The following is a 26,682-nucleotide window of genomic DNA, read 5'->3' on the forward strand; positions in this document are numbered from 1 at the left end:
CTTATGGCTAAAGGGATCAAGGGGTATGGAGAGAAAGCAGGAAAGGGGTACTGAGGGAATGATCAGCCATGATCTTATCGAATGGTGGTGCAGACTCGATGGGCCGAATGGCCTACTCCTGCACCTATCTTCTATGTTTCTATGTCCCAGACCGGGTACGGGGCACGGTTCCTTCCCACATCGGTTGTTACTATAATTCATGGCCACTTTTGCTGATAATCAAGTTTTTATTTATTTCCAGATTTTTTCTTAAATTGTAATTCTGAAACTGCCATTGTCGGACGAGAATTCGTGGTCTCAGAATTTTTAGTCCAGTTACATAACCACTAAATAATCAAATAATCACAATCAAACACTGTAAGCTGCAATGTTGCTGTACTGGGAGATTTTGAACAGACTTGTTTCAAGAAACTGTCCATGTGGTAACAATGGTATTTTTGTTCCCAGTGCAACTTCATAACACAGTGTGAAGATTTACAAAGCGACTTTTACTTTTTCAGCCTAGATTTATTGATATTATGATAAGTAATAAATTCATAATGGTTGGCACAAATGGAAGCTTTGCTTGTAGATGGACTTTATTTGAATAAAATACACATCTCATAAATCGGATTCGTTGGAAGTGTCTACCCGTGAGCTTTGTGCAATGTTATTGTTGTTGTGACAGAATACTGCTCTCCATATGGAGCAAAGTTTTTATTTGCAAACCTCCTGCCTGAAGCTGGTGACTCTCACTGGTGTGTGGCTCTGTGGGTGCTGCCAGCTCTCTGCCGCTTTGCCCAAGTGAGGGCTCTTCAACTGGGAGCCCAGACCGTGAGTGTTGACCTGTTTCAGAGCGGAGTCCCCAAATCCTCGCCCCGTCCTGACATCTGCCTCAGCATACAACAGATTAGAACAGAAGTCACGATCAGGAATAGTGACCCTGGCTGATTTCCTTTCTGGGCCATCCACTGGTGCTCCGAGCCCCTCCTGCCATTGTGGCTGAGATCTAACTCCGCTTCGATCGGGGATTGAACCTGGAACCATCCTTGAGTTTTGGCTCCGTGCCGCTCTGGTTAGTGCATTGGCCAGTAAGACATCATGGGGAATCTGATATTACTTTCCAAAAGATTTGCTTGGAACATTGCACAGAAGGCTGTAGTGATCGTGTAACAAAATCACATTGTCTTATCTCTTCCAGACAGAAGAAGATTACATTCCTTACCCCAGTGTTCATGAGGTATGGCTTTCTGATTATTTTACTGACCTGCAGATAATGGTAATTGCCACAAAATGTAATTTCTTCCTCAACTGGAAACGCATCCAGCTGTGGACCTGTGGTGTAAAAGGGATCTCCACTTTGGTTTGGCTGCTTTATCTATATGTCCGTCTATCGCTGCTTTCACCTTTCTCAGTATTAAACAGAAGTTATTTCATCAAAGCAGCCTATTGACCAAGCTCGGGAAAGCACTGTTTGGAAGAAGTGGGAGTTTTGGCCGCACTGTTACTGGCTGTGCCATTGTTTTCTGGCCGGTTATTGGTCGGATTGGATTCCACCGCCAGTCAAGACAGAGAACTGCATTCTATTTGAAGAGGCTATGAATTCTACACTTCACAGATTTTAATGAGGCATTAGGGGTGTACTGAATTTTGCTAGGAATGGTACAACACACTTATAGCAAAGGGAGGGAGTCGCTGCACTCCACTGAGTGCTTTTAATCGCAGTTGAAATTTAAATCCAAACAACTGTCATTGTGGGCGTGACTTCACTGCTGCTGTTTACAGGTGAAACGTATTTTATACATAAAAGGCTATCAAGCTTGTATTGTGTATATAATTAGATTTGCTGTTTAGTCTTTGGTGTATGATCAGTTTCATTTTGTTTCAATATTATGCAGCATAACCTCAAGTTGAGAAGGTTCCAATGATAGGACCGTTACAGCCCGTGCTGTGTGGAACGCGCTGGCTGTGGAAGTTCTGGATGATTTGACCATCCAGGGCAACCACACCTGCAGGAAGTGCCTTTGGCTGCATTCACTCAAACGTAAAAGATCTTGAGATTGAGGAACAGTAGGAGATACTCTGTCACACACGAGAGACGGAGGGGTTCTCGAACACACGTGCTAAGTACTTGTCACCCCAAAGACAGACAATGTAATAGGGAACAAGGATCAGGAATGATAATCATCCAGTGGCCTTGAGTTCTCCCATCAAATCCTCTCACCTCTGCTCTCCAAGTTCATTTTCTCTGCTGCAACTTTTCTTGTCTCCCTGTTTTATTTATGTAGACAGCAACATTTATATTTATATAGCACCTTAATCTAGCAGAATGTCCTAAGGACCTTCCCAGTTCAGGGTTGGTCTACTCCAGTAATTATTCTCTGAATCTCCCTCCCAAGCTGTAACTATGGCATTGTCAGTCCAACTTCGTCCTCGCTGTATCTTCATGATGATGAAATCAAGATCGTACTGTGCCCTACTCTCCTTACCTCCCTCAGTCCTCCCATCCACATACCATTTTTAAGTCTTAAAACCCAACTTGTTATTACCTAATTGCTATTATTTGATTCACCACGTCTTTGCATTATTTTCACCTGTACTGGTGATATACTGTCAACGCTTCACCCAAATTCTCATTTTTAGCTTGAATGAACTAAAAGCTACTCTTTACACTTTGTGCCCGCCTATCTCGGTGTTGAGTGTGTTCCCCGCACTGCATCTCCAACTCCTGGGATGATGGTGTTGGCTAAGTGCTGTGATCTTTATTGCAGGTTCTCCAGCGGGAGACTCCATATCCCATCATCCTGCTCCCTCAGTTTGGAGGTTACTGGATCGAGGGAACGAACCACGAGATAACAAGTTCCCCTGAAACAGAGCAGCTGTCCTCTCCTTCCAAACTCAAGCTAGAATGCAACTCAATAGCCAAAATCTACAGGAAGCAGTTCTTGGGAAAGGTATGGTGAAACTGCTCGAGTTGCAGCTCCGAGAACAGTCCGTTAATCTTAAATAAATAATGTTTGCTGCAACAACAAAAAAATCAGGATCATATTCTAAGATTTCGCAAATACTACGTAGAAGGAAATTCTCATGATGTCCACGATCCACAGGATCGAATCAGTCACCTTTTTACCTCCTGCCTCCCAAGGTGCCTGTTTTTAGTCAGCCAGGTTTACAGAGTTCATGTTGAAGGTGGCTCTCCCGCTGTCAGTGCACCATAAGGGCTGGGGAACCCCTGAAGAAATGGTAAAGACGGATGATGCTGCTGTGTCTCTGGGGCTTCTACTGAAGTTACGATTGGAGGCCGAGAGAGCCCTTCAGAAATTCTCCCCTCAAATCCTTCTCCCACCTCCAGTCTCCAAATTCATTTTCTCTGCCACAACTTTTCTTGTCTCCCTGTTTTATTTATACCATTGGACGACGTAATCCCCGTCGTTCAATTGGCAAAGTACTCTGAGCTTCAAGTTACATGTGGAAGGAAGTGAGAGTGAGCGACTCCTGGACTGCTGCCAAAATGGAAGCATGAAAGAGGTGTAAATAACATCTGCAGAGACGCCAGGACCTGTACAGACTCGTACATGTCAAGCTGTTTCATTTAGAATGTGATTTCAGTAGATGCAGGTCTTGATCAAAATCCCCTTGTGAATATTTAATTCAATGTTTGTTCTTGTTTCAGGAACATTTTAATTATTACTGTATTGACAGTGCATTGGGTCATTTAGTATTCTCCCTCAAGTATGATGTTATTGCTGACCAAGAACATCTGCGACTCTTGCTAAGGTAGGTCAGTGAGGGCTGTGCCTTGGCATTTATTGGCAGTACAGTCGCACCATTTACACCATCCATGCTTATTGGGGCAGCCGCCGATATTGGGCAATTGGCGCTAACCATTGACCGGGGGAGTCGATTACAACGGTGTCGATAACAACTTATTAAGCAGGCCGGCTATTCCGGGCTGTTCACTATGTGCTTACCCTGAACTTACCCCAACAGCTCTGCAGATTTCAACCAAAGCCGGGCCTTCGAGCAGCTTCAATCAGCTGTTCGCGCCTCAGTAATGTGCGTGATGAGGCGGTGCTGCGATTCTGGGTACAGCCGCTCACTATTAGTGGCATGTCCATTGACACCATGTCAGTCAGCGAGTGTGGACGGGGTGAGACAGCGTTACATCAACCCAGTCACTTCCAGCAATGTGCAGGGAATTCCCCAATCATCGCCATTGGCCGGGGACAGTGGGGTCACTATATGGCCAGGGACAGGGGAGGGTCACTAAATGGCCAGAGATAGTGGGGTCACTATATGGCCAGAGATAGTGGGGTCACTATATGGCCAGGGACAGGGGAGGGTCACTATATGGCCAGAGATAGTGGGGTCACTATATGGCCAGAGATAGTGGGGTCACTATATGGCCAGAGATAGTGGGGTCATTATATGGCTGGGATAGTGCGGTCACTATATGGCCAGAGATAGTGGGGTCATTATATTGCCGGGATAGTGGGGTCACTATATGGCCAGAGATAGTGGGGTCACTATATGGCCAGGGATAGTGGGGTCACTATATGGCCGGGGACAGGGGGCCACTATATGGCTGGGGACAGGGGGGTCACTATATGGCCAGGGACAGGGGGGTCACTATATGGCCAGGGACAGGGAGAGTCATTGTATGGTCGGGACAGTAGGGTCACTATATGGCCAGGGATGGGGGGGGTCACTATATGGCCAGAGATAGTGGGGTCACTATATGGGCAGGGACAGGTCACTATATGGCCAGGGATAGTGGGGTCACTATATGGGCAGGGACAGGGGGGGGGTCACTATATGGCCAGGGATAGTGGGGTCACTATATGGCCAGAGATAGTGGGGTCACTATATGGCCAGGGATAGTGGGGTCACTATATGGCCAGGGATAGTGGGGTCACTATATGGCCAGGGATAGTGGGGTCACTATATGGCCAGGGATAGTGGGGTCACTATATGGCCAGGGACAGGGGGGGATCACTATATGGCCAGGGACATGGGGGATCACTATATGGCCAGAGATAGTGGGGTCACTAAATGGCCAGGGATAGTGGGGTCACGATATGGGCAGGGACAGGGGGGTCACTATATGGCCAAGGACAGGGGGCTCACTATGTGGTCGGGGATATTGGGGTCACTATCTGGCTGGGGACAGAGGGGTCACTATCTGGCCGGGGACAGAGGGGTCACTATATGGCGGGGACAGTGGGGTCACTATATGGCCGGGGATAGTGGGGTCACTATATGGCGGGGACAGTAGGGTCACTATATGGCCGGGGACAGTGGGGTCACTATATGGCCGGGGATAGTGGGGTCACTATATGCAGTGAGGCAGTTGCTAAGTGATAATTGCTGTTTTTAGAAATGTTTTGGTTAATTACCTTTTTGGTTTTGCTGCGTACAGCGGACAAATTGCGTATAGCCCCGAATTCGCAGATGTAATCCAATCTCGGGGGTTCGGTTTGAACTGATGGTCCTTCACTCTCGGGGCTGACAGTGAGCATTTGAACTCTCAAGATCCTGCTTTATGATGCCCACTATTGTCCAATTTTGGACATTTATTTTTAAGAAATATTAAATCCATACGGTTTCAACCTTAACTGCTGCTGTCTGTGTGTTGAATACTTGGACCTGTTTTCAAGCCAAGTTCTGGTTTCACAGCAGGTTACAAAGCATTTAATAATTAGCACATTCATTTATTTTGCTTCAAGCCTTCATTAGAAAGTGTTTGATAGAATAGCTCTCCTTTGTTTACAAACATTAATCATGTTGAGCATATCTTTATTAATTGAAAGTATTTTCTCCACAGAACCAAATACAAAACCTATCAGGATGTGATCCCAATTTCTTGTCTCACCGAATTTCCAAATGTTATCCAAATGGCAAAGGTTTGTAACTATACTGACCTCATTCTTCAGGAGCCACGGGGTATTAGCTGGTTTAGTGTTTAACTCTCCGATGGGGAGCACTGCACTATCGCCAACAGGAGTCAAGGCTGGTACCTGTTCCCCAAACGGCTGCTGTTTTGGCCAACAGTCCTCCATCTTTTGCTTTGTTATACTGTTTTGGCTCTTCGGCAATGCCAATGTGCAGGATAACTGAAGCCGATTCAGCCTTCGTTTGGGTGGCAGAGACAAGCTCACATCTCCGCCACTCCTGCTGAAGTAAATCCACAGCAATTATGAAGCAAACTTTTCAAAGCTTCATTTAAAGACCAGAATCTGCTCTTGGTGATATTCGTGAATGAATGAGCTCATGTGACATCTTTCTCTATTCAAAAAAAGCAAATAGAGGAATGTTAAAGGCTATTCAAAAATAGTTGAAAGTGTTTTACCTATTAGCAGATTAGCAGACTAGCCTATCAGATTTAAGAAAGTCCCAGTTTATGTTTTTAACATTCGCCTTCTGAAGAGAAAATCGGATTTTCAAAAAAAGTTTTTTTAAACTAGCACATCGATCCTGGGCCTCTCAGCACAGTACCTTGCCCCGCTGTTGCGGTATAACCCGGGACTGCCAGCTCTAAAGCAAGGTCATACTGGTACCTGCAGCAAAAAGGCAGGTTTGTACACAACAGAATTCAAACCCGTTTATACTTTGACTACTGGACAGAAATGATGCAACCTTTTGCTTTGTTTCAAACCATTTCAATCAAATCATTCAAATCATTTCAAGTGCCTTTCATGACAATCAGTTAACAAGCAACATCGCCATCTCTTAAATATCACCAGTTCCTTGTGATTCTATTCTCTCTCTCTCTCTTCCCCCACTCGTCCTTTCTCTCTCTCTTCCTTTCGCTTTCTCGCTCTCGCTCTTTTCCACTCTTCCACTCTCTGTGGTTCCTAAGTCATTCCTTGGAGGGAATCACGACTAGAACCCGCCTCCAACTGGTTTTTGCGGAGGCGGGACAGAGGAAAGACAACCAATCACTGCCAGGAGGTGGGTTATCCATTTCAATATAATGCCTCAGATGGTTGGATCTCGCTGGCCTCCGGGTACCCGGCAGCTAATGGAAGGTGAGGAGAGGGCAACTGGACCCAGGGGGGTAAGTGCCTAATCCCTGGATCCAGGGTCCCTGCCTAACCCCCCCACCCACAGGCTTCCGATCTCCCCCCCCCCCCCCCCCCCCCCCCCCCCCCCCCCCCGATCATTGTCCAGCCCTGTGTCATTGTGGTGTTCCCTCACTGTCTGGCTTGGAACTGCCTCTGTTATTTGTGTCAGTCCATGTATGCTAACAATCAGAAAGGCGTTCGGAACCGGTTTGACCGATTTATGTTTCTTGAGAGTCTGATTTATTGTATTTGCGAAGCAGCAATTATCAGCACAATAAGATTGAAAGGCACCTTCCCCATGTCGAGCTTTTGCCATGTGACCATCTTTGCATCAACCACAAATGGTCAGGTGTTGGAATAAATGCTGTGCTCTGTCAGGGTCGTGTAATATTGAGCACGTTGCCCATTGTGTAGGGTGTTCGGTGCCAGCCTTGTATCTTGTGGTTAATGATTTCCCTCACCGAGGTGCAATAGTGTGAATGAGTTACCAAGTGTCATGTTGGTGTCAGAAGTTTACAGAAGATATCTTGCCATGCAGGCAGACAAGTAGTTTTGAATGTTATAAGTTGAAGGAGCATATGCACAGTGACTGACATAATCTATTGTGGATGTCATTAAATGACCATTTATACTAAATGACCAGGAGAGGGCTTAGAAATTACAACCGCCACCTCCCTCCCCCAGACAATCCCACCTCATAGAGCACTAAGGATAAGAGAAGCTGCAGATCTGCCCCAGCAAAGGATTTGTCCCATCCATATCTTGTGTCTTGCCCCATCCATATCTTGTGTCTTGCCCCTTCTCACTCACTACCCTATATACACTCATAGGCATACACACAAACACTTAGTATATCGTAATGTGAGCACCTTTGGAAGGCACTGTGGAGACTGCATTGTTGCCTCTCTTACTGTAGGCTGGCACTGCCAATGGGTCAGTACTCTGCGTCACTCTCCCTAATCTTTGTAAGCATAGCTACACATTCTGGGGCTGTAGTTAATGAGCTTAAGGCGGTAACATTGGGTGAGTGACAGGGCACAAGTGAGAAGGAACGAGAAGGAACTCCAGAGGAGGAGTCTGACCCCTCTGCTCATTCCATCAAGGAGCCCACGAGTGCGGTGACTTCGAGCAACTGTGTCGCGCTCCTGTTGCTAGTCAGTGAGAAAGGAGAGAAAATAGCTGGCTATGTTAATCAATGAGTGCTGTGCATTTGTGAGCAGGATGATGGCTGTTACTGAAGATGATGACTGTACTAGGCTGGAAGGAGATGCAACAATAAAGGTTGTGTGTTCCTAACCTTGTCTGCTGCAGAGAGAACCAACCCTATGGTGCAGTTAGGCTGCAGTTGGCATCCTGTGCCCATGGTCTTTGCCAAGTAAGTGTGCCAGATCCGGCAGATATGGTTGGTGACATCATAGAAGGTGCAGCCAATCTAGTTAAGGTGCCTTTTGATCTCATCGGCATATTTTATTTCATGAAAATCAAGCAAGCGCCTGTCATGAAAGCTCATCAATTTTCCACTTTGACCATCTGTCAACTCTCTTCTTCCTCGCTGGGTAAGTCTCCTCTTCTTCACCACTTGGTTAAGCTTCCAGGGAAGGACAACTGCTGAACAGAGTTGGGCCACAGGAAGGGAAACGGGCTCGGGGAGGGAGCAGGGATTGCAGCATCTCCGAGCCGAGGGGTGCTGAACATCAGAATAGTTGCTCCGGGCCCCGTCTACCTGGGAGACCAACCGCATGGTTTGGAAATGATTACTCCGGGATCCTGGAGCAGTCTGACTAATCAGTAAAGCATGCTCGATAGCATCCACTCACGCCATCTTTTGTTCCTCTATTTCCAGCTGGTTTGTGAAGAAGTAAACGTGGATCGTTTCTTCCCAGTTTTATACCCTAAGGTAGGATTCGGTCATAGTTTGTGTTTTCAGTTCCTTTCATTCCTCTGATCTGCCTTTTGCAGTCTCACTTCTGTAACTGTTATTTTACTCGCCATGAATGTTAATTACAAAATGCTTGTGGGGATGCAGTTGATGTAAATGAATGTTGGGAATGTTTGCTCCCAAGGGGCTTATTCCACGTTCCTCTCTGTCTTTCAGGCCTCGCGGTTAATTGTAACGTTTGATGAGCATGTCATCAGCAATCATTTCAAGTTTGGAGTTATTTATCAGAAGCTTGGCCAGGTGAGTGTTTTGTTCCATAGACAGCAGTGAGCCAGGTTCCCCCCGAGGGGTTAATGGTGTGGGACAGGGCCCCAATAAGAAGGTCCCAGCTTTGTTGTGAGTTCGCTACTCTTGGGGGCACAGGCTGGGGTCCGACAAGTGGTCTCATTTCTTTGGGAAAGGGAGAAAAAGCCATTCCGGGATCTCACTTGTGAGTGCAGGACCCCCCAGCCACCACCTTCCCTGTCCCCCCCCGGTCCCCATCCCCCACCTCCTCCTCCCCGCCCCCCTCCTCACCTCCCACCCCCCTCCTCGCCCCAACTCCCCCGCTCACTGCTCCCCACTCACTGCTACCCCCCGTCGCTCCCCTCCCCCCACTCCCCGCCCCTGACCCCCCTCCCCACTCACTGCCCCCCGCTCCACGCTCCGTGGTCCGATCGCTTGGTAGCGCTCAGGATCTGGGCGAGTACTCAGTCGACCAATGGGTGCTGTGTGTGGCAGGCGGCTGTTAGCTGTGGAGCTGCAGACCAGCGACACTCAGCATCCTGAGGAGGGGATACGGCAGAGAACGGCAAGAGGGGGTTATCGGTCACAACAAACAAGGACAACGTTCAATGGGGGAATTTTTTCATTAAAGATTTGGGGTCAAGTAAATACTTATTTCGTCTAACTCGTTTAAGAAATTGATTACAATCTGATATTGTTTTATGACTATAATAAAGCAATTGATACGACGGTGCTTGTATGATTTAAATGGTTACATCATTCTGAATTTTTGTTGCAAATGAATATTTTCTGCTACGATATTAAAATTAAATCATTAACCATAATAATATTGTCTATCCAGTGGATTATAGCAGAGGTTCTCATTCAGCGCTGTAGTTGTCTGCCCCCTGAGAAAATGCTCTCATCTTCGAGAATCTTGTTGGACTTGCAATTCCTGAACTGTATTTAGTCTCAAGAAACATGGAAAATTAATATATTTAACTGACATTCTGTATGGGCGGCAAGCTGTGACAATGGCTATCAAATTGCCCCAGTACCAACAGACCCACTCCTCCTGCAATCCAAGATCTCAACGTTCCCAGTTGTAATCCTGTGCGACGGTTTAATCACTAACACTGTTATCTGTGAAGGTAAATCTAAGGGCACACTTTGTATTTCTTCATTGGTTCTAAAGGCGATGCGTGCTTTTTATTTAAATGATATTTGTTATCCTTCAAAAACTATCTGATCAAAGTTATCCACTTTGGTAGCAAAAATAGAAAAGCAGAGTATTTTTTAAATGGAGAGAGATTGGGAAATGTTGGTGTTCAGAGGGACCTGGGGGTCCTTGTACACCAATCACTGAACGTTAACCTGCAGGTACAGCAAGTGATTAGGAAAGGAAATGGTATGTTGGCCTTTATTACCAGAGGATTTGAGTATCAGAGTAAAGACGTCTTACTGCAATTATATAGGGCCCTGGTTAGACCGCACCTGGAGTATTGTGCACAGTTTTGGTCTCCTTACCCAAGGAAGGATATATTTGCCATAGAGAAGGTGCAACGAAGGTTCACCAGACTGATTCCTGGGATGGGGGGATTGTCCTATGAGGAGAGATTGAATAGACTAGGCCTATATTCTCACGTTTAGAAGAATGAGAGATGATCTCATTGAAACATACAAAAATTCTTACAGGGATTGACAGGGTAGATGCAGGGAGGATGTTTCCCCTGGGCTGGGGAGTCTAGAACCAGGGGTCACAGTCTCAGGATAAGGGGTCGGTCATTTAGGACTGAGATGAGGAGGAATTTCTTCACTCAGAGAATGGTGAATCTTTGGAATTCTCTGCCCCAGAGGGCTGTGGATACTCAGTCGTGAGTATATTCAAGGCTGAGATCGATAGATTTTTGGATATTAAGGGAATCGAGGGATATGGGGATAGTGCAGGAAAGTGGAGTTGAGTTAGAAGATCAGCCATGATCTTATTGAATGGCAGAGCAGGCTCAAGGGGCCGAATGGCCGACTCCTGTTCCTAATTCTTGCTTTGTGACCAATGTCTCAGTCGTGGCTTGGTGCTAACGCTCGCCTCTAAGTCAGAGGGTCATGGGTTTATGGGCCACTCCAGAAACCTCAGTACATAATCCAGGCTAACGTTTCAGTCCAGTACTGAGGGAGCACCGCACTGTCAGAGGGTCAGTACTGAGGGAGCGCCGCACTGTCGGAGGGGCAGTACTGAGGGAGCACAGCACTGTCAGAGGGTCAGTACTGAGGGAGCGCCGCACTGTTGAAGGGGCAGTACCGAGGGAGCACCGCACTGTCAGAGGGTCAGTACTGAGGGAGCGCCGCACTGTCGGAGGGGCAGTACTGAGGGAGCACAGCACTGTTGGAGGGGCAGTACTGAGGGAGCGCTGCACTGTCGGAGGGGCAGTACTGAGGGAGCACAGCACTGTCGAAGGGGCAGTACCGAGGGAGCATCGCACTGTCGGAGGGGCAGTGCTGAGGGAGCGCCGCACTGTCGGAGGGGCAGTACCGAGGGAGCACCGCACTGTCGGAGGGGCATTACCGAGGAAGCGCTGCACTGTCGGAGGGGCAGTACTGAGGGAGCGCTGCACTGTCGGAGGGGCAGTACTGAGGGAGCACAGCACTGTCAGAGGGTCAGTACTGAGGGAGCGCCGCACTGTCGGAGGGGCAGTACTGAGGGAGCACAGCACTGTTGGAGGGGCAGTACTGAGGGAGCGCCGCACTGTCGGAGGGGCAGTACTGAGGGAGCGTCGCACTGTCGGAGGGGCAGTACTGAGGGAACGCTGCACTGGCGGAGGTGTCGTCTTTTGGATGAGACTTTAAACCGAGGCCCTGTCTGCTCTCTCAGGTGTAAGTAAAAGATCCCATGACACTATTCAAAGATGAGCAGGGGAGTTATCACCAGTGTCCTGACCAACATTAATCCTTCAACCGCTAAAACAGATGATGTCGTAATTATTCATGTTGCTGTTTATGGGAGCTTGCTGTGCGCCAATTGGCTGTCTCTTTTCCTTCCATTATAACAGTGACTACAATTCACAAAATACTTTGTTGGCTGAGGGTTTGAAAGACATTCTATAAATGCAAGGTGCTAAGCGCCTCGTGACTCATCAGCGAGTGCATGCGGAAGACAAGCGCAGGCTGCGGAAGGAGCGTGCGGCAAACCTGTCCCAACCTCCCTTACCCAACGACTATCTGTCCCACCTGCGACAGGGACTGTGGCTCTCGTATTGGACTGTTCAGCCACCTAAGAACTCATTCTAGGAGTGGAAGCAAGTCTTCCTCGATTGCGAGGGACTGCCCATGATGATGATGGTGATGATAAATGAGAGTTCTGTGTTTCTGGAGAACTGGCCAGCTGCTGCAGTGATGGTTACCAGGAGGCACACATCCATCCCATTATTGATGTAGTTAGTAAATCCACACTGTCAGGCCTGTCGTTTGACGGAGCTCTTTGACTAGTGCTAAGGATGCTGGGTCAGTCCTGCTCCGGAACATTCCGTTGCTCAACACCATCAGCTGGCAAAACATCAAACGGACTTCAATTCTTTTCCCTCCAATTCTCTCCCCGACTTGAAGTGCTAACCTATGCCAGGTTCAGACTGCACAGGCTATTTGTCCCTCAGTAACTGCTCCAACTGGACATTGGTTACATGCAAGCATAAATAATGAATATTAGTGGACTATTGATCTCTGGGAGATAACATTTAGTGACTGTGAAGGAAAAAAGAACGACATGCATTTATATAGCGCCTTTCACAAGCACCGAACGTCCCAAAGTGCTTCACAGCCAATGAAGTACTTTTGGAGTGTAGTCATTGTTGTAATGTGGGAAACGTAGCAGCCAATTTGTGCACAGCAAGCTCCCACACACAGCAATATGATAGTGACCAGATAATCTGTTTGTGATATTGATTGAGGGATAAATATTGGCCCCAACACACCGAGGAATATACTCCTGCTCTTCTTCAAAATAGCACCATGGGATCTTTTATGTCCACTTGAGAGAGCAGATGGGGCCTCGGTTTAACGTCCCATCCAAAAGACAGCCCCTCAGTACTGCCCCTCTGACAGTGCAGCACTCCCTCAGAACTGCCCCTCTGACAGTGCAGCACTCCCTCAGTACTGCCCCTCTGACAGTGCAGCCCTCCCTCAGTGCAGCCCTCCCTCAGTACTGCCCCTCCGACAGTGCAGCACTCCCTCAGTACTGCCCCTCCGACAGTGCAGCCCTCCCTCAGCACTGCCCCTCCGACAGTGCGGTGCTCCCTCAGCACTGCACTGGAGTGTCAGCCTCTATTTATGTGCTCAAGTCCCTGGAGTGGGACTTGAACCCACAACCTTCTGACTCTGGCGAGAGTGCTGCCCACTGAGCCCCGGCTGACACTGAATGTGATGCTATCTTGATATCCGCTCACATGCACTTTCTGTGGAACGGGATTATCTGGCCGATTCTTGCTCTGGGAAATGGGAGCGCCCAGATCTTTGTGGAAGAGCTCCACACTGGGCAGCACATTTCATAATTGAGACATGGGGCAACCAAAAATGTTGTTTCCTTTAATGAGTCCCCAACTTTACTCGTGACCTCCCACCAGCTGCCATCACAGTGGGAAAGATATCATCGAATCACAGAAATTTACAGCACGGAAGGAGGCCATTTCAGCCCATCGTGTCCATACCGGCCGATTGAGCTAATCCCACTTTCCAGCTCTCGGTCCGTAGCCCTGCAGGTTACAGCACTCCAGGTGCACATCCACGTACTTTTTAAATGGGGTGAGGGTTTCTGCCTCTACCGCCCTTTCAAGCAGTGAGTTCCACCCCAGACCCCCACCACCCTCTGGGTGAAGAAATCTCCCTTCGTGTCTCCTCTAAACCTCCCCCGCTATCACAAGGCAGGAAAAGTGGGCGAACAGACGAGTGCCCTGTGCCTGTGAACACGTGCAGCACCAAAAGGTCAATCCACAACAGAAGTGGCAAAATCTGGACTAAATGTGCAACACAAGCCAGGAATTGAAACCACTTCAGAAACAATCTTTTTATCAGACCTCAATCCCCAATGCAACTGAGTGTGACGAGCAAATTGTTTGTGTTGTGCCAGCCTTATCTTTTATCTCAACCAGCATGCATGCATTTCGTAGAAGGTGTTCGTTGGAAATAAAGCCCCTCATTATATTTTAAAGAGTAGAGAACAAAGTGCTGCATTATAAGCACACTGCTCCACAAGTCTAAATGCACTTTCTGTGCTGCTCAAGCAGATTCAGAATGGCACTTCAGCCTTTCAAAAAAGCCTTTGAAATCCGAGTCGCTGGAAGACCTTCACATGCAAACATCGAAACAATTAGTCTTGTCCCACCTGATGGCACTTTTTGTGGGAGCCTTTCTCTGCTGCTCTCCCAGACCCCTTGTGAGTCTCTCACCAATTTAACAGTCTTTAAAGAGCATTTCATTTGTACTTGTCGAGGACCGCCCGTCAGTGAAAGCATACCATTGAGAGTTTAATTATAACTTAATTTGAATCTGAGAAACACTGCATGAAGTGGAATACGAAATTCATTTATTCAACATTATTAACAGATGTAAATTTTTGTACAATGCCAATTAGCGTAAGTTTTACTTTGTGCGGCCTATTGTAAACCTTGCAACAAATCTATTTGAAACCTTGGAGAGAGAATATCCTATTTAATTTGTTATCAATTGAAGTGTATTCAACATACTTTAATAAGAAACTGTTTTACAATTTTAATTAACTTCATTATTAGCCAACACCCTTGATTATATTTTGGCGGAAGTGAATGTGAACAGAAAGGACTTGCATTTATATAGCGCCTTTCAAGATGTCCCAAAGTGGTTCCCAGCCAAGTAAGTACTTTTGAAGTGTAGTCACTGTTGTAATCATCATCATCGGTGGTCCCTCGAACGAGGATGACTTGCTTTCACAAGTTCACAGGTGTTTCAATGAAGGACCCAATGTTCCAGTCCTGAACTCCAATTGAGGGGTGGAAGATTCTTGTGCATGAATTTTTTTAATGTGTGGTGACCGTTGCACATCAGCCACCACACGGGCCTGACAGAGCTCGGTCTGGGTCCAGTGGCAAGGGTTAACCAAGACGACTGGAGGCCTGCTCTGCTGCACGGACCGAGTGCACACACATATCACAGTGTGGGCTGGGCCCATGCTGCCCCATGACCCTCGCCTCTTCTGGGCCCCGTACCCTCATTTGCCACACCTTCGCCACAATCTCTCACCATTCCTCCACCACAAACATTCACCGCATCTCCGCCATGATCTCTCGCCGCTCCTCCGCCAAACATTCGCCTCACCTCCGTCGTGATCTCACACCGCTCCTCCACCACGATCTCTCGCCACTCCTCCGCCAAACATTCACCTCACCTCCGCCGCGATCTGTTGTAATGTCAATCTGTTGTTAGCAATCTCTAATTCCATGTTGCTCTTAACTGATGAAGCAAACTGGGTTAGAAATCATTCCTTGCTCAGCCCTCCCCTTATTTTATGTCCACGTGACATGATTTATATATTGCACTCTGTAACCTCCTCCAGTCCCACAATCCTCCCAGATCTCTCTGCTCCTCCAATTATGCCCTCTTGCGCATTCCTAATTTTCTTCATTCCACCATTGGTGGCCGTGCCTTCTGTTGCTTGGGCCCCAAAGCTCTGGAACTCCCTCTCTAAACTTCAACGCCTCTCTACCTCTCTTTCCTCCTTCAAGATTCTCCATAAAACCTCCCTCTTTGACAAATCTTTTGTCATCTACCCTAATATCTCTGTGGCTTGGTGTCAAATTTTGTTTGATAACGTTCTTGCGAAGTCCCTTGGGACATTTTACTACGTAAAAGGTGCTATATAAATGCAAGTTGTTGTTACACTGATGCAATAAGTGTTAAACCAAGGAGTGAAGTCATCAGTCTGATCATACATTGAAACTAGACAAGTCATAAGAACATAAGAAATAGGAGCAGGAGTCAGCCATTCGGCCCCTCGAGCCTGCTCCGCCATTCCATGAGATCATGGCTGATCTTCGACCTCAACTCCACTTTCCTGCACTGTCCCCATATCCCTTGATTCCCTTAATATCCAAAAAATCTATCTCTTTCTCTCTTGAAATACTCAACGACTGAGCCTCTACAGCCCTCCGGGGCAGAGAATTCCAAAGATTCACCACCCTCTGAGTGAAGAAATTCCTCCTCATCTCAGTCCCAAATGGCCGACCCCTTCACCTGAGACTGTGACCCCTGGTTCTAGACTCCCCAGCCCGGGGGAACATCCTCCCTGCATCTACCCTGTCAAGCCCTGTAAGAATTTTGTGTTTCAATGAGATCATCTCCCATTCTTCTATACTCCAGAGAATATAGGCCTAGTCTACTCAATCTCTCCTCATAGGACAATCCCCCCATCCCAGGAATCAGTCTGGTGAACCTTCGTTGCACTCCCTCTATGGCAAGTATATCCTTCCTTAGGTAAGGAGACCCAAACTGTGCACAATACTCCAGGTGCGGTCTCATCAGGGCCCGATATAATTGCAGTAAGACGTGTGGAAGTACCTCACAGTAACTAAAATACAACTAGCTAAAGTTACAAAAGCAAGACTTTTAAAATTTCAAACATTAAAATATAAAATATAAAATATAAATCCAAGTGTTAAAAGATCAGCAAGTCAGCTGGGCCATTTCTATATTTTTCATGTTGGTAAGGAGCCAAATATCTGCTTTTTATTAAATTCACCATTTTATTCAGCATCCTAAATGGGGGTCTGCCCATGTGTCTAGGTAATGTGGAACCAGCAGTATAACTCTGTACCCCTGGCACACACCATTGTGTTCTGGATGGATGCTCTTGTGCCTGCTTGCCCAGCTGGAGGAGGGGGCCGTCCTCTTCCGTCCCGCTGTAGTGTGAGGGTGCTCCCAGTGTTCAACCCGAGCACTACTAGTGTGACAATTTCCAAATGGGTGAAAATATCCAAAGATCATTCTGTAATGTTATTTAAACTGTGGCTACCACAGATTTATGTTCATGTGTTTGGTTTGAATATTTGGCCAGGCTCAAAGAATCTGAAACTCCAGTAGCCAACCCACATGGAGGCAGCAATACCCAATACTGCTTTCTCTTGTCCCACAGACCTCCGAGGAAGAATTGTTCACAAACACGGAGGAAAGTCCGGCCTTTGTCGAGTTTCTGGAACTGTTGGGGGAGAAAGTTGAGCTGCAGGACTTCAAAGGGTGAGTGCTCGTTGGGTGCCACATTGGCCAGATTTGTAACTTATCATTTATATAGTCAGTGACACCTTCTTTGAATACTGAAATGTGATTGGTCTGTTGAAATTCCAAATATCACTGTTTGTTTTCTTTTTAAAACCATATTGGGGTTTCCCCCTCGGGCAGAGGCTTCCCCTCCGGCTGAGGTTCCCTCTCGGGCGGGGACCCCCTCGGGCGGAATGTTCCCCGGGAGATTCCCCTTGGGCGGGGACCCCCTCGGGCGGAATGTTCCCCAGGAGATTCCCCCTCGGGCTGAGGTTCCCTCTCGGGCGGAATGTTCCCCGGGAGATTCCCCTTGGGCGGGGACCCCCTCGGGCGGAATGTTCCCCAGGAGATTCCCCCTCGGGCTGAGGTTCCCTCTCGGGCGGAATGTTCCCCGGGAGATTCCCCTTGGGCGGGGACCCCCTCGGGCGGAATGTTCCCCAGGAGATTCCCCCTCGGGCTGAGGTTCCCTCTCGGGCGGAATGTTCCCCGGGAGATTCCCCTCGGGTGGGGACCCCCTCGGGCGGGGACCCCCTCGGGCGGAGATTTCTCACGGGCTGGTGCCTCTGACCAGCAAAGAATCTCTACGTGTCGGCCCAGGGCAGGCCACGTACCCCAAGGGAGCAGGTGCTTCGCAAGTGTCCCTTTGATCACATGAGCCGGCCCAACCAATCAGGGAGGGAGATTCCCATTCTGCTTATGGGGATTCCATTTGCATATGGACTCTCCATAAACATAATAGGACTCGCACAAAATACATTTTCACACAACCTGAATAAAAATAAATTATCACATGTTTAAAATTAATCAAATTACAAATTAATTAAACATTCAAAAGCAAAATTTTATTTTTTGAAAAGTAAATTTCAACATTTTTAAAGTGGCCAAAAATAACCTAAACTCATTTTCAGGGTTTTTGAATATTTAAATAATTTTAAACTGTATATTTATTTAAACCCTTACACTGGTAAAAACGAAGGCCCTATGCCTGCTTTCACCAGGTGTAAGAGTTTCTTGGGCATTCGCTGGACAAATGGCCCAACTCTCCACCCGAGAACCTTCCTTTCCACCGCGTGCTGACCATTTGTCGAGCTGAAATTTGGCAGATCGCAAGTTCCGGGTTTTCGTGCAGTGCAGTACATGCGGACACCCGGAACGTGCAGGGCCCTTACAACCATGCACACTCTGCGAATGCCGACATAGGCCCCGGAAAATCCAGGCCATAATTCAAATCTACTGTGAAGTATCAAGTGGTTAAAGTTAACCTGATAGTTTCAGTGTTGGAACTTTCCCTCAGGTGGCGTGTTTATATTTTTTATGCTGCAATACAAGCGAAGAAATGCTTGTACACGTCCCACTTGGGTTGCAAAGCCTGTGTGACAACTTGTTTTAACGTTGAGATCGTACTTGAGCTGTCCGCGGTTTTGTTGAAACTGCTTGTCAGCTTTTGCTAATTTTTCAGGTTGACTGATTGGGACTGCCATTCCCTCCTCGGCCTGTGGCCTCCCATTGCCCTATCCAGCAGCATTCACTCGCATCGTCCCATTCACCTCAACCCCTCCCTATCTCTGTAACCTCCTCCAGCTCTGCACCCCTTCCTATCCCCCTCCCTATCTCTGTAACCTCCTCCAGCTCTACACCCCTCCCTATCCCCCTCCCTATCTCTGTAACCTCCTCCAGCTCTGCACCCCTTCCTATCCCCCTCCCTATCTCTGTAACCTCCTCCAGCTCTACACCCCTCCCTATCCCCCTCCCTATCTCTGTAACCTCATCCATCACCTACACCACTCCCTATCTGTAACCTCCTCCAACCCCTACACCCCTCCCTATCTATAACCTCCTCCAACTCCTACACCCCTCCCTATCTATGTAACCTCCTCCAGCCCCACAACCCCCTGATATCTCTGCGCTCCTCCAATTCTGGTCTCTTGAGCATCCCTGATTACAATCGCTCCACCATCGGTGGCCGTGCCTTCTGTTCCCTGGGCCCCAAGCTCTGGAACTCCCTCCCTAAACCTCTCCGTCTTTCGACCTCTCGCTCCTCCTTTTAAGATGATTCTTATATCCTACCTCTTTGTCATCTGTCCTAATATCTCTTTATGTGGCTCGGTGTCAAATTTTGTTTAATAAATGTTCCTGTGACGTGGCTTGGGATGTTTTACTACGCTAAAGGTGCTATATAAATGCAAGTGATTGTTGTAATAATTCAATGTTTGCTCCATAGCTTTCGAGGGGGTTTGGATGTTGCACATGGCCAAACGGGGACAGAGTCTGTTTATTATAACTTCAGAGGCAAGGAGATAATGTTCCATGTGTCCACAAAGCTCCCATTCACAGAAGGGGATGCACAGCAGGTAAGCCTGTACCTACATGATGTGGAATGCTGCATTGGGCAAACGGCCTGTGCTCATTCTTAAAGTTCACATTCAGGTCCTGGTCTTTGCAAAATACTCAGCAGCCATTTTGTTTCAATCCAGAGAAATATGTCGGTATTCCCTCCCTTGGCCATCTCTAAAAGCCCTGATGGCACAATAGGTAAATGCACTGCTGGTGTGGTACTGGGCTACAGGTACAGGCATCTGCTGGTGTACTGGGCTACAGGGACAGGTATCTGCTGGTGTACTGGGCTACAGGGACAGGCATCTGCTGGTGTGGTACTGGGCTACAGGGACAGGAATCTGCTGGTGTACTGGGCTACAGGGACTGGTGTCTGCTGGTGTACTGGGCTACAGGGACAGGTATCTGCTGGTGTACTGGGCTACAGAGACAGGTATCTGCTGGTGTACTGGGCTACAGGGACAGGTGTCTGCTGGTGTACAAGGCTACAGGGACAGGTATCTGCTGGTGTACTGGGCTACAGGGACAGGTATCTGCTGGTGTACTGGGCTACAGGGACAGGTATCTGCTGGTGTACTGGGCTACAGGGACAGGTGTCTGCTGGTGTACTGGGCTACAGAGACAGGTGTCTGCTGGTGTACTGGGCTACAGGGACAGGTATCTGCTGGTGTACTGGCTACAGGGACAGGTATCTGCTGGTGTACTGGGCTACAGGGATAGGTATCTGCTGGTGTACTGGGCTACAGGGACAGGTATCTGCAGGTGTGCTGAGCTACAGGGATAGGTATCTGCTGGTGTAGTGAGCTACAGGGACAGATATCTGCTGGTGTGGTACTGCACTACAGGGACAGGTGTCTGCTGGTGTGGTACTGCACTACAGGGACAGGTGTCTGCTGGTGTACTGGGCTACAGGGACAGGTATCTGCTGGTGTACTGGGCTACAGGGACAGGTATCTGCAGGTGTGCTGAGCTACAGGGATAGATATCTGCTGGTGTAGTGAGCTACAGGGACAGGTATCTGCTGGTGTACTGGGCTACAGGGACAGGTATCTGGTGGTGTGGTACTGGGCTACAGGGATAGGTATCTGGTGGTGTACTGGGCTACAGGGATAGGTATCTGCTGGTATGGTACTGGGCTACAGGGACAGGTATCTCGCATGCCACCAAATCTGTGCCCAGTTCACTGACCTTGGTGACCCTGCGCTGGTAGTGGAGCTGGGGAGAAGTATGCAGATACCAAAGGATGCTCCGATGGTCTCTGGCTTAAATAGCCCATTGACACATAAGAATATAAGAATTAGGAACAGGAGTAGGCCATCGAGCCCCTCGAGCCTGCTCCGCCATTCAACAAGATCATGGCTGATCTGGCCGTGGTTTCAGCTCCACTTACCCGCCCGCTCCCCGTAACCCTTAATTCCCTTATTGGTTAAAAATCTATCTATCTGTGACTTGAATACATTCAATGAGCTAGCCTCAACTGCTTCCTTGGGCAGAGAATTCCACAGATTCACAACCCTCTGGGAGAAGAAATTCCTTCTCAACTCGGTTTTAAATTGGCTCCCCCGTATTTTGAGGCTGTGCCCCCTAGTTCTAGTCTCCCCTACCAGTAGAAACAACCTCTCTGCCTCTATCTTGTCTATCCCTTTCATTATTTTAAATGTTTCGATAAGATCACCCCTCATCCTTCTGAACTCCAACAAGTAAAGACCCAGTCTACTCAATCTATCATCATAAGGTAACCTCCTCATCTCCGGAATCAGCCTAGTGAATCGCCTCTGTACCCCCTCCAAAGCCAGTATATCCTTCCTTAAGTAAGGTGACCAAAACTGCACCCAGTACTCCAGGTGCGGCCTCACCAATACCCTGTACAGTTGCAGCAGGACCTCCCTGCTTTTGTACTCCATCCCTCTCGCAATGAAGGCCAACATTCCATTTGCCTTCCTGATTATCTGTTGCACCTGCAAACTAACTTTTTGGGATTCATGCACAAGGACCCCCAGGTCCCTCTGCACCGCAGCATGTTGTAATTTCTCCCCATTCAAATAATATTCCCTTTTACTGTTTTTTTTCCAAGGTGGATGACCTCACATTTTCCGACATTGTATTCCATCTGCCAAACCTTAGCCCATTCGCTTAACCTATCTAAATCTCTTTGCAGCCTCTCTGTGTCCTCTACACAACCCGCTTTCCCACTAATCTTTGTGTCATCTGCAAATTTTGTTACACTACACTCTGTCCCCTCTTCCAGGTCATCTATGTATATTGTAAACAGTTGTGGTCCCAGCACCGATCCCTGTGGCACACCACTAACCACCGATTGCCAACCTGAAAAGGACCCATTTACCCCGACTCTCTGCTTTCTGTTCGCCAGCCAATTCTCTATCCATGCTAATACATTTCCTCTGACTCCGCGTACCTTTTGTGTGGCACCTTATCGAATGCCTTTTGGAAATCCAAATACACCACATCCATCGGTACACCTCTATCCACCATGCTCGTTGTATCCTCAAAGAATTCCAGTAAATTAGTTAAACATGATTTCCCCTTCATGAATCCATGCTGTGTCTGCTTGATTGCACTATTCCCTATCTAGATGTCCCGCTATTTCTTCCTTAATGATAGCTTCAAGCATTTTCCCCACTACAGATGTTAAACTAACCAGCCTATAGTTACCTGCCTTTTGTCTGCCCCCTTTTTTAAACAGAGGCGTTACATTAGCTGCTTTCCAGTCCGCTGGTACCTCCCCAGAGTCCGGAGAATTTTGGTAGATTATAACGAATGCATCTGCTATAACTTCCGCCATCTCTGTTAATACCCTGGGATGCATTTCATTAGGACCAGGGAACTTGTCTGACTTGAGTTCCATTAGCCTGTCCAGCACTACCCCCCTAGTGATAGTGATTGTCTCAAGGTCCTCCCTTCCCACATTCCCGTGACCAGCAATTTTTGGCATGGTTTTTGTGTCTTCCACTGTGAAGACCGAAGCAAAATAATTGTTTAAGGTCTCAGCCATTTCCACATTTCCCATTATTAAATCCCCCTTCTCATCTTCTAAGAGACCAACATTTACTTTCAGCGGACGTGTGCAGAGTGACTCTCTGGGCTACAGCTGCCTGTGGGTCTGTCACCAATCATAAAACACTTTTTTGCGGAGCAGATGGGAAAGGGAAAAGAATTGTGTGTTTAATGTTTAAATCCTAGCAAATCAAATCACAATTTCATCTATCGGAGAGAGTGTTGGAGAAGGGCTGGGAGAGCTCTGGGTAACTATGTTATACATTTTAGTTGTTTGGCACTCAAAGGTTAGTCTAATCTTCTGTGCTTTAAAACTCTAGCTGGTTTAGTGAGTAAATTTGATGAATAATTGAATGCTCTTTCAAAAAGTTAGCACAGGCATGCTGGGCCGAAAGGCTTCCTCCTGTGTGGTCTGATTCTCTGATTTACTTGGTGGTTCTGCAAGGTAGGGGACTCCCGGTGCTCTGCTTACGTTGGGCAGAGCGCTGGCAGCAGTGCGTGTCTGTAACGATCGGCTTCCTGGCTGTGGACCATCGCAGACTCGAGCCTGGACAGGCAGGCTGAGAGCTCGGCCAAGCAGGAGCTGTGCTGGCCTCCGTTCCCAGCCAGCTCTTGCTGTATTGCAATAAGTGAGCTTGTGATTGGAGAGAGCAGTGTTCCAGGAAAGCACCAGTGATGTACTGTGTTGGAACTGTTAGCACTGAAGGACACTCGTGCGCTTGTTTCCATTTTGACCAACATTTTATTGCACAATTCATTCAAAACATTCAAGATCCCTGATGGGCAGATTCCATGCACTCTGATGTACTGCTCAACGTTAACCATACACTTACCAATATATCTGATTTATATTATAAATGCATACGTAAATACATGGCTTGTTTCTGTCCTTAGCTTCAAAGAAAACGACACATAGGAAATGACATTGTGGCCATCGTGTTCCAGGACGAGAACACTCCGTTTGTACCGGACATGATTGCATCAAACTTCCTGCACGCGTACATTGTGGTCCAGGTACAAAGCCCCTGCACTGACAGCGCGTTGTACAAGGTAAGAGCTCTCTGTAGTTGTGGCTCTGATTAGAAACATAGAAATTTACAGCGCAAAAGGAGGCCATTTCAGCCCATCGTGTCCGCGCCGGCCGACAAAGAGCCGCACGGCCCTCGGTCAGCAGCCCTGAAGGTTACATATAAACCTATGGTCAATGACGGAAAGGCAAAGAGCACCCAGCCCAACCAGTCCGCCTCACACAACTGCGACACCCCTTATACTGAAACATTCTACACTCCACCCCAACCGGAGCCATGTGATCTCCTGGGAGAGGCTAAAACCAGACCCAGGCCAATTTAGGGAGAAAAAATCTGGGAAAATTCTTCTCCGACCCATCTAGGCGATCGACACTAGTCCAGGAGATCACACTGGCCATATTAGATTCCCTGAAGTACTTACCACTATATCTGCGCCAGCCAACAAGAGATTATCCAGTCTACTCCCAATTACCAGCTCTAGGTCCATAACCCTGCAGGTTACTGCACTTCAAGTGCCCATCCAAGCACCTTTTAAATGTGGTGAGGATTTCTGCATCCACCACCCTTCCAGGCAGTGAGTTCCAGACCCCCACAACCTTCTTTGCGAAGAAGCCCCCCCCTCAAATCCCCTCTGAACTTGCGCAATCAATATTGTAGGTACTTCAGGGAATCTAATATGACCAGCGTGATCTCCTAGACGAGTGTCGATCGCCTGGATGGATTGGAGAGGAATTTGCCCAGATTTATTTTCCCCAATTGGCCTGGGTTTTTATCTGGTTTTTGCCTCTCCCAGGAGTTCACATGTCTCTGGTTGGGGTGGAGTGTAGAATGTTTCAGTATAAGGGGTGTTGCAGTTGTGTGAGGTGGACTCGTTGGGCTGGGTGCTCTTTGCCTTTCTGTCATTGTTCATTGGTTTATATGTAACTTTAGGGTTGCTGACTGAGGGCCGTGCGGCTCTTTAGCGTTTTGTGCGGACGCGATGGGCCGAAATGGCGGCCTCCTGCGCTGTAGATGTCGATGTTTCTATGAATCTCCTAACACTCGAGTTTCACTCGCTCATCATACTTTCAGCACCCCCTTTGCTTTCGAGGCTGCTTTATTTCTCACTGCTGGTCATCTGTAAGCTTACACAAAGTGACTCTCCTGAGTATAGCTCCCTAATCTCTCCCCCACTTCCTCCCTTTCCCAGGTCTCGGTCACAGCGAGAGATGATGTGCCGTTTTTTGGTCCTGCACTTCCTGACCCGGCCGTGTTCAAAAAGGTAACTTGTTTATTTATCCACATCTCGCTCACCTTGGCCTTGAAATTACACGGGGCGCCGTGATTATCCGCTGCCTATTCTCATGGTTTTTTTTTAATTGATGCATTTCCAGCTTTGTATTTGGGAGATTTCAAAACTAAGAGTATGAATTTGTGTACAATATTAACATGTAAGGAGTTGGTGTGAGGAACATACTTGTATTGAAGTATTGCCACAGAATAAGCGTGATTCCAGCAGTGGGGCTGTAATACAAACCAGTGGACACAACACCTGCCTGAATGCTGGTCGCTCAGCATCGTAACGGGCTGCCTTCCGCCACCAACATGTTCCTGGACGCGGGTGGACAGATTTCAGGACCATATTTGAAAGATTACCGATTCTTTGTGGTGTTTTGGAAACCTCCTACCACAAACACGGCAGACTGGCTGGCAGTGTTGGTGACTCACCAGATCGGTTGTTTTTTTTACTATTGCCGCGTGGTGTGGCTGCTGGTGCTTCGATATCCGCCCCGTTTATGGTTCAACAACTTGCATTTATATAGCACCTTTAAAGTAGTAAAACGTCACAAGGCGCTTTTCAGACAAAATTTGACACCGAGCCACATGAGGTATTCGGACAGATGGCCAAAAGTTTGGGTCAAGGAGGTCGGTTTAAATAAGTGACTGAAAGGAGGCGAGAGATGGAGAGGTTTAGGGAGGGAATTCCAGAGCTTGGGGCCCAGGCAACAGAAGGCATGGCCACCGATGGTGGAGCGATTATAATCAGGATTTCGAACACCAGAATTGTGACTTCGCTTTCTGGCACAGGCCTGACCTGCACCAGGAGAAGGCCTGCATCATCATCATCATCATCATCATCATCATCATCATCATCATCACCATCATAGGCAGTCCCTCAAAATCGAGGAAGACTTGCTTCCACTATAAAAATGAGTTCTCGGGTGACTGTACAGTCCAATACAGGAATTAAGTCTCTGTCACAGGTGGGACAGATTGTCATTGAAGGAAAGGGTGGGTGGGGAGTCTGGTTTGCCGCACGCTCCTTCCGCTGCCTGCGCTTGATTTCTGCATGCTCTCGGCGACGAGACTCGAGGTGCTCAGCGCCCTCCCGGATGCTCTTCCTCCACTTAGGGCGGTCTTTGGCCAGAGACTCCCAGATGTCAGTGGGGGTGTTGTACTTTGTCAAGGAGGCTTTCAGGGTGTCCTTGTAGTGTTTCTTCTGCCCACCTGGGGCTCGCTTGCTGTGTAGGAGTTCTGAGTAGAGCACTTACTTTGGGAATCTCATGTCGGGCATGCGGACAATGTGGCCTGCCTCATGGAGTGTGGTCAGTGCTTCGATGCCATTTTCCATACCTCAGGAGACTATTATCAGCAAGAGCAGACATCGATGATGAGGTCCAACACCGCCTCCAGTGCGCCAGCACTGCCTCCGGTCGCCTGAGGAAGAGAGTGTTTGAAGACCAGGACCTCAAATCTGGCACCAAGCTCATGGTCTACAGGGCAGTAGTGATGCCCGCCCTCTTGTGTGGCTCAGAAACGTGGATTATACATAGCAGACACCTCAAATCGCTCGAGATGTACCACC

The 26,682-nt window shown here is 47.9% G+C and overlaps 1 protein-coding gene across 8 annotated transcripts in view; it reads left to right on the forward strand.

Annotated features, from left to right (window-relative positions):
* Positions 1-26,682, forward strand: part of rap1gapa (RAP1 GTPase activating protein a) — a 662,183-nt gene that overhangs the window by 563,249 nt on the left and 72,252 nt on the right. For all 8 annotated transcript variants that reach the window (XM_070860652.1, XM_070860653.1, XM_070860655.1 and 5 more), the window contains 10 exons: positions 1,181-1,219; positions 2,751-2,933; positions 3,653-3,756; positions 5,804-5,882; positions 8,887-8,940; positions 9,139-9,222; positions 17,339-17,439; positions 19,682-19,811; positions 23,704-23,859; positions 25,027-25,098. In XM_070860652.1, the coding sequence (XP_070716753.1) occupies positions 1,181-1,219; positions 2,751-2,933; positions 3,653-3,756; positions 5,804-5,882; positions 8,887-8,940; positions 9,139-9,222; positions 17,339-17,439; positions 19,682-19,811; positions 23,704-23,859; positions 25,027-25,098 (1,002 nt within the window). The remainder of the gene's footprint in view (positions 1-1,180; positions 1,220-2,750; positions 2,934-3,652; positions 3,757-5,803; positions 5,883-8,886; positions 8,941-9,138; positions 9,223-17,338; positions 17,440-19,681; positions 19,812-23,703; positions 23,860-25,026; positions 25,099-26,682) is intronic.

The sequence above is a fragment of the Pristiophorus japonicus genome, chromosome 18 (assembly GCF_044704955.1).
Source record: "Pristiophorus japonicus isolate sPriJap1 chromosome 18, sPriJap1.hap1, whole genome shotgun sequence".
In the NCBI taxonomy this organism is placed as follows: Eukaryota; Metazoa; Chordata; class Chondrichthyes; family Pristiophoridae; genus Pristiophorus; species Pristiophorus japonicus.